This window comes from Littorina saxatilis, linkage group LG2 (genome assembly GCF_037325665.1).
Source record: "Littorina saxatilis isolate snail1 linkage group LG2, US_GU_Lsax_2.0, whole genome shotgun sequence".
In the NCBI taxonomy this organism is placed as follows: Eukaryota; Metazoa; Mollusca; class Gastropoda; order Littorinimorpha; family Littorinidae; genus Littorina; species Littorina saxatilis.
In genome coordinates, this window is record NC_090246.1 from 63,863,704 (window position 1) to 63,871,824 (window position 8,121).

At 46.3% G+C, this 8,121-nt stretch overlaps 1 protein-coding gene across 1 annotated transcript; it reads left to right on the forward strand.

Annotated features, from left to right (window-relative positions):
- The first annotated feature begins 975 nt into the window (after positions 1 to 975).
- Positions 976 to 4,224, forward strand: LOC138953739 (uncharacterized). The gene has a single exon (XM_070325631.1). The coding sequence runs from the start codon at positions 976 to 978 to the stop codon at positions 4,222 to 4,224; it is 3,249 nt and encodes a 1,082-aa protein (XP_070181732.1).
- The last annotated feature ends 3,897 nt before the right edge of the window (positions 4,225 to 8,121 follow it).

The following is an 8,121-nucleotide window of genomic DNA, read 5'->3' on the forward strand; positions in this document are numbered from 1 at the left end:
GCTTTCAGTGTTTACTGTCGAAGACAGACCGGACGGGAAGGTGCGAACCCTAGCTTCACAGCATGGAGGAGGCACCACCACGCTGCTGCTTGAGCAGCCAGTTTGGACTCTCGCATCGTCACCCCCACGCTGCTGTGTGAGCAGCCCCTCTGGATCTTCTCCGAGGCTTCATTACGCTGTTTTGAGCAGCTATCTTGTAACGTCACAGCGGCGCAACCACGCTGCTGTTGGGCAGCAACATCGAACCGGCGCCGTCGCTGCAGAGTGTGTGCCGTGTGACAGCTCTCAACTGGGCTGATTCTCTCACCCCCGCGACAGAGACGCAGGTGTCGACCCGAGGGCGCACCCCCCACCCCCCCCCTGAATTCGTCGAACGTGTAGATAAGTACTTTCTTACGATAGATATCATTTATGGAATGAGGAGGGCCTTTATGACGTACGTGCTTTGTGTTTGACTGTCCTGATTGTCTCGTATGTCGTTTGTTGACATTATTTTGACTGTTGTGTACTTTCTCATGTTCATTATGTTCATCCTCATGCATTCGTGGTAACCCTTTCATTGTTCCATCCATCGTCACCCCCATATTTCACCCAACTGGGAACTATTAAATACTTTCATTTATTTACATTGGTGTTCTGTGAGTGCTGTGTGGTGTGGCCAAAGTTTTTGTGTGAAAAACTAAACATGCAAACGTGCATGCACGCGACAATGGCGAGCTTGCCAGGATAAATCCTCTTAGAATTCAAGGAATTCCCTTCATTTTTGTCGTTGGCCACACTTCCCATACACTGGACACTGATGTACTGTAGTTAATTAGCTTTTGTTGTTGTTGTCTGGTAACCTTGTGGGTTTCCTGTCCTTGTTGCCAGTCAGCTGTGCCTTGTTTTGATTTTTCATGTTTTGGCTAACCGTTTGCTAGTTGGTTCTTGTTTATGGAACTTCGTTCTGGTCGTGTTCTTGATGATAGTGCTATCATGGCGTCTAGGACGGAAAGTAGTTCGGATAGGATTGCTAGATGGCGTTCATTTGCTGAGGAGCTAGGTGTTAAATCTACCAGTATTCCTGAGTTTATTGCCGAGCGAATGACCCGTGAAGATGCGGAACAGGCTAGACTAGAGCTGGAAGGGAAAGCTTATCAGGACAAGCTAGAAGTAGCGCGTCGAGAGACTGATGAGAGAGTTAAGTATGTTCAAGCTCAGCGAGAGACTGATGAGAAAGCCGCGGAAGAAAAACTAAGGCAGGAAAGAGAAGAGCATGACCTTCGCATGCAACTCCTGCAGAGAGAGTCGGAAAGTAAGAGGGTGAAGAAAGGAAGTAGGGATAAGGCTGATAATGATGGAGATTCCTCAGGTGAAGAAGAGTCTAGTGACCTTCGTGGTTTTCGGCCTTCCATACCGATGTTTGATGAGAGCAAAGAAAACATAGCTACTTGGTTGAAAAGGTTTGAGAGAGTCGCTACCTTGTACAAGTGGAAGAGAAATACGTGGGCAACTAGGGTCTCGACTAGGTTGTCGGGTAGGGCTGTAGAAGTGTACAACACTCTGGATGATGATAGCGCAGACGACTATGACGGTTTGAAGGTCGCGTTGTTAGGCCGCTATCAGCTCACAGCCGAAACCTACCGCCGTCGTCTCAGAACCTGCAAGAGAAAAGAACATGAAACGTTCAGACAGTTCGGTGCTCGCATTGAAGAGAATTTGACTAAGTGGCATGAGCTTTCCGAGATCACAGAACTGAAACAGTTGGTTTTGCTTGAACAGTTCTTGCAGACCTTGAGCGCGGACATGGCCGCGTACGTTAAGGAGAAAAAACCTCAGACGTTAGCCGAAGCAGTTAAGTCCGCTGAGATTCATTTTGAAGCACACCGTGATAGTAAGAAGTTTTTTCAGCATGATCGTGATCAGGGTGGAAAGGCTGGCGTTGGTGAAAAGCAGAAAAGTGGAGATAACTCAGTTGGTACATCCGGTAGGAAGTGTTTCATCTGTGAGTCCCCCAAACATTTGGCTAGAGATTGCCCCAAGAAGAGCAAGTCGACGGGAGCGGTGAATAGTGGTCCTGAGAAGTCTTTACCGCCCGTCAGTGTACCTACTTTGTGTACTCCCTGTAGCCAGCAGGACTACGACCCGAGATGCCTGGTTGTGGTAGATGGTGTTGCAGTGGAGGGGTTGCGTGATACTGGATCTCAGGTTTGCGTCGTGAAGAGTTCATTAGTTTCAAGGTCTCAGTTCACAGGACAGGATCTTGAGGTTTCTATGGCTGAGAAAGACATCAAGAGGCGCTATCCAGTGATTAAGGTTCAGGTTGATTGTCCTTTCTACACTGGTGAGGTTGAGGCTATCGTCATGGATACACCTGTTGCTGATTTCATTGTAGGTAATCACGCCCGGCTGGGTGACTCGATTGTTCTTCCAGTGTACGCTGTGTCCAAGGTTGTGTCAGTTGTCACTCGTGCTCAGGCTGCCGCTGAAGGGAAGAAGTCGACTTTGTTACATGTTGCTGCTCCAGGGCTAGAAACAGTCACCCCTGAGCAGTTGCATGACCTTCAGCGGAATGATTCGACTTTGAAGAGTTGTAGTGAGGCGGCAGATCGCCGGGACGTCAGAACGTCTGGTCACTCCGGTGAAGTTGGGTTTGTTTGGAAGAAGAAGATTCTGTACCGTGAGTATCGCGGTGGTGGTAGCGTCTATACTCAGGTTGTTGTTCCCCAGCAGTTGAGGTTAGGTGTTATCAAGTTGGCTCATGAACCGCCTATGGGAGGTCACATGGGTGTTCAGAGGACACGTGATCGAGTTTGGCAGCAGTTCTTTTGGCCAGGTATGTGCGCAGACATACGTCGCTTTGTGTTGTCTTGTGATCAGTGTCAGAAGGTTTCTCATAAGCCACAGAAGGTACCGTTAGGTAAGATGCCTCTCATCGATACGCCGTTCGAGCGTGTGGCGATCGATCTGGTTGGTCCCATCATCCCTGCTTCTGAGTCTGGTAACCGGTACATCTTAGTGTTTGTGGACTACGCTACTCGGTACCCGGAAGCCATTCCATTGAAGTCGATTGAGGCTGTGAAGGTTGCAGAAGCGATGTGGGCAGTCTGGACTCGAGTAGGAATTCCCTCAGAGATTTTGACAGACCGTGGTACCCAGTTCATGTCCGAGGTGATGAAAGAAGTGGAGCGTTTGCTGGCCATCAAGGGTTTAGCGACTACTCCGTATCATGCGCAAGGAAACGGATTGGTGGAACGATACAACGGAACACTCAAGACCATGCTACGCAAGCTTGCTCAAGAGAAACCGAAGCAGTGGGATCGCTACATTCCTGCACTCCTCTTCGCTTATCGTGAAGTTCCACAGGAGAGTCTGGGATTCTCTCCCTTTGAGCTTCTATATGGCAGGACAGTGCGAGGACCCATGTCTGTTCTTCGCAACCTATGGACGGAAGAGCAAGTCGATGAGCAAGTTCGCACGACTTCTGAGTATGTGGTTGACTTGAGGAACCGGATTGAGGAAACCTGCAAACTGGCGCGTCAGAATTTGTCAGCTGCTGCACAGAAACACGCGAAGGTGTTCAACCGTAAGACAGCTCGAAGACAGTTCCAGCCTGGAGACAAGGTTTTGTTGCTGCTGCCGCAGAAGAAGAACAAGCTGCAGCTGTGTTGGCAGGGACCGTTCGACGTTCTGGAGAAGAAGGGCGAGTCAGACTACAGGATTCGGATCTACGGGCGTGAGAAGCTGTACCACGCCAATCTTCTCAAGTTGTACAGAGACAGACAAGGGCGACAGGGTCAACCTGTTGTGGGGTTTGAGCTAACAGAGATCAGAGGCGACCTTTTCAGTTGTGAACCTGATGATGCTATGGCCCACTGCGTTAGTGAAGATTTTGAGATGGGAAAAGGCATTGCCGTTCACTTCAAGCAATCGTTTGGAAAAGTTGATCAACTTAGAGCACAAAACAAGAAGGTGGGAGAGGTAGCTGTACTACAGGTAGGTGCTTCCTACGTTTACTACATGATCACCAAGAAACGCTACTTTCACAAACCCTCCTACAAAACGCTGCGGTCCTCCATGGAAGCTATGAGGGACCACTGCAAGCAGAACAATGTCGCTTCCCTGGCCATGCCGCAGATCGGATGTGGATTGGACGAGCTGAACTGGAGCGCCGTCCTTGAGATAATCAAGGAAGTCTTCAAGAACACAGGCATAACTGTTAAGATCTACACCTTCGGGGGCTAAGAAACAGTTTTTGTACATTTTTGACGTGCATGCTACAGGAATAATGCATATCGTTTTGTTTGCTTGTTTTGTCATGTGCGGGTGATTCCCGGTAGTCGCAACGTGGGAGCCGACTACCTCAGTCGGGCATGCGTTGAATAGGGATCTTTTGCCGTGTAGACAGATGTCTATGCTTAACTTGGGGGGCATTGTCGCGGACAGTTGTATGTAGTTATAAGGTTCCTTGGTCGGGCGTTGCTGACAGGTACCTGTGTCAAGGTGGGAAGACCGGTAGCTGGGCTTAGCTCCGTGATTCGCGCCTTGCACGCTTTGCACGCATTGCACGGGACGTTCATGGTAGGCTGCGCGCTATTTGTAGGGTTCACCGTTTACCTGGTTGCTGACTGAGAAATTCATAGGCATTCTTTTTTCTGTCTCGGCCGAGACCAGATGTTTGTTCGAACGGCTTCGAAATTCGGGTGTGAATTGTCGTTTGAGTTCGAAGTTATTTTCAGTAGTAATGTACGTCTACTGTGGACTTTGTTAAAGTCGGTTGCGTAAAGTGCGCGATGTTTTTCATTAGCCTGTGTGAGGTAAGTCAAATTTCTTGGATAGACTTTTGTCAGTTTTTGCTGAAGGTGAATTAGCGGCCGGTGGCAGGGGACAGGGAACCTACATTAGTTACCAGTTGTACTGTTTTGTCTCGTCTTTGTGTTGTTGTAAATAGTGTTCATCATAGTGTTTAAAAGGGAATCATTATAATGGTAAATTATATCGTAGAAGGAAACCAAAGTTTAGTCATTGTGCTTCCTCCTCATCCCTAATAATGATGTCTATTGGAGGAGGAAGTCACGTGTCTTATATTTTTGGGGAGAATATTGACTTTGGCCTTCTAGGCTTTCAGTGTTTACTGTCGAAGACAGACCGGACGGGAAGGTGCGAACCCTAGCTTCACAGCATGGAGGAGGCACCACCACGCTGCTGCTTGAGCAGCCAGTTTGGACTCTCGCATCGTCACCCCCACGCTGCTGTGTGAGCAGCCCCTCTGGATCTTCTCCGAGGCTTCATTACGCTGTTTTGAGCAGCTATCTTGTAACGTCACAGCGGCGCAACCACGCTGCTGTTGGGCAGCAACATCGAACCGGCGCCGTCGCTGCAGAGTGTGTGCCGTGTGACAGCTCTCAACTGGGCTGATTCTCTCACCCCCGCGACAGAGACGCAGGTGTCGACCCGAGGGCGCACCCCCCCCCCCCCCTGAATTCGTCGAACGTGTAGATAAGTACTTTCTTACGATAGATATCATTTATGGAATGAGGAGGGCCTTTATGACGTACGTGCTTTGTGTTTGACTGTCCTGATTGTCTCGTATGTCGTTTGTTGACATTATTTTGACTGTTGTGTACTTTCTCATGTTCATTATGTTCATCCTCATGCATTCGTGGTAACCCTTTCATTGTTCCATCCATCGTCACCCCCATATTTCACCCAACTGGGAACTATTAAATACTTTCATTTATTTACATTGGTGTTCTGTGAGTGCTGTGTGGTGTGGCCAAAGTTTTTGTGTGAAAAACTAAACATGCAAACGTGCATGCACGCGACAGATTTCAAGTGAGCGGTCGGCATTGCACACTCAGACGATGGGCGGTGCCTTGCTGTTCCGTAACGCACCCACCGACAAAACTCGCTTTTCGGTATTTTTTAGATAAAGAGAGTATTATCTGACAGCATTTGAAGTGTCATTCTTTAGAATAAATCACGCTGATATTGTTGAATTACATTTTTACTTTGTCTTGTTAATTTTTAGCGTGATAAACAAAAAGGGTCCCTGCCTGAACGTTATAACATTTAGAGGGTCACCTAGAATCCGTCCTGATTGGTCAAAAAGCCATATGGGGCACTGAATTGGTAATAATATTTGCTTACAGTCAGCATATTAGAAATAACTCATAATATCCGTGGGTAGGAGCGCAATGTCCACCTGACCACATTGTACATAAAGTGTGTGAGTGAATTGTGGGAGTTTACTTACGTGTGTGTGTGAATGTCTGTCACGTTTTGTTTGTGTGTGGGGCGGGGGAGGGGGGGTATGTGTCTAAATGTGTGAGTGTGAGTGTGTGTGTGTGTGTGTGTGTGTGTGTGTGTGTCTGTGTGTCTGTGAGTGTGTGTGTGTGTGTATTTCAGGAGGTGAATGCATAGATGTAAGCGTGTAATTTTCCTTTCTATTTGTCTGGCAAAAATGCCACTGCCCTCATAAATTGTTCATAAAGACTGTACCCATCTTCCATCACCCTCACTATCTTTTTTACACTTACAATCAATCAATCAATCAATGAGGCTTATATCGCGCATATTCCGTGGGTACAGTTCTAGGCGCTCTGCAGTGATGCCGTGTGAGATGAAATTTTATACGGCCAGTAGATTGCAGCCATTTCGGCGCATATTTACCTTTCGCGGCCTATTATTCCAAGTCACACGGGTATAGGTAGACAATTATTAACTGTGCCTAAGCAATTTTGCCAGGAAAGACCCTTTTGTCAATCGTGGGATCTTTAACGTGCACACCCAATGTAGTGTACACGGGGGGAGGGTTCGGACACCGAACTTACAACAACAACAAGTAGATACATGAATACATAATGAAATAAGTTGGTTCATTAGAGATTTCGCTAGGATGCTAATTATAAACGAAAGAACACAATAAACGGAGTAGAAAATCAACATTTTATTTCATGCCATGGTCAAAAACGGATACACACTGGATATAAAAGCAAACAAGTTTCTTTAAATTATGCTTCAAACCAAAGATAGTTTGTTTTTGTCAAACAAGTCCAGGGCGTACGTATCACCTCGGGGTTTGTTTTTCCCGATAGAACATCGTTGTTTGGATATCTTAGACAGACGGCTCCCTCTCTAATAAGGATCTGCAAAGACCGATAGCTATGGGCACCTATTCATTCATAATAAGACATACTTGACAGAAACTATTCATGAACGTTGGTACCCCAGAATGGTGATTTCGAACCAATACCTCGCAACGTAAGGCAGTCTAGAATGTGTGTGTGTGTGTGTGTGTGTGTGTGTGTGTGTGCGTGCGTGTGTGTGTATGTGTGTGTGTGTGTGTGTTTGTGTGCGCGAATGTGTGTGTAGGAGTGTGTGTGTGTGTGTGTGTGTGTGTGTGTATGGATTTCGGGGGTGTACGGGAATGGTTGGTAAGTTTATTCCTGAGAGAGACCCAGTGTCCTCATCCGCGGAAGAAGCGAAGCCCACATGGCGAATATGTATCTGAGTTGCAATTCCTGCTCTGATACTCGTAGGGTCGTGATGTGCGATTGGCCTTGACTCCAGTGTATCTCCGGATTCCAAGACAAGCAGTCGAAACCATGGTGGACTTGTCAACTCTACGAAAGCAAGAAGAAATAATACATGTTTGCTTTTCTTGCTCGGGATTGTTTTTTTTATAACAGTTTATAAGTTAAAATTGAAATTGTAAGCATTGCTTCTGTTGAACAGTTTTCTTTATTTTAAGCACATGTTCAATCAACTACAAAAAAATGTATATACTTTTGAATGAAGGAAGAAATGGCTAATACAATGTCAATAATATCACTTTTGAATTAAAAAACTCCAATTCCCAAACAGTGAAAAAATGGGCAAATTCAAATGAACATTAATTTTATGGACGACTTTTCTAGATACCTAGCTGGTGAATTGCTATCCCGTAGCCCAGGCCGAGACAAAGATAATGTGGCAAACATTTCATTACATCTCTCTCTCTCTCTCTCTTTGTCAAAAATAATTCTCTCCCTACGCTTTAAAATCATAACTGTTACTGCATAACATCTTAATCATCATTTTATTAATCAATGAACCACGTTATTATAACTAGTGTTTTGTTACTTTTAACCTGATTACAAA

Excerpts from the sequence above, each read along its gene's own strand:
- LOC138953739 (XM_070325631.1), top strand. The coding sequence starts at position 976 with ATGGCGTCTAGGACGGAAAGTAGTTCGGATAGGATTGCTAGATGGCGT.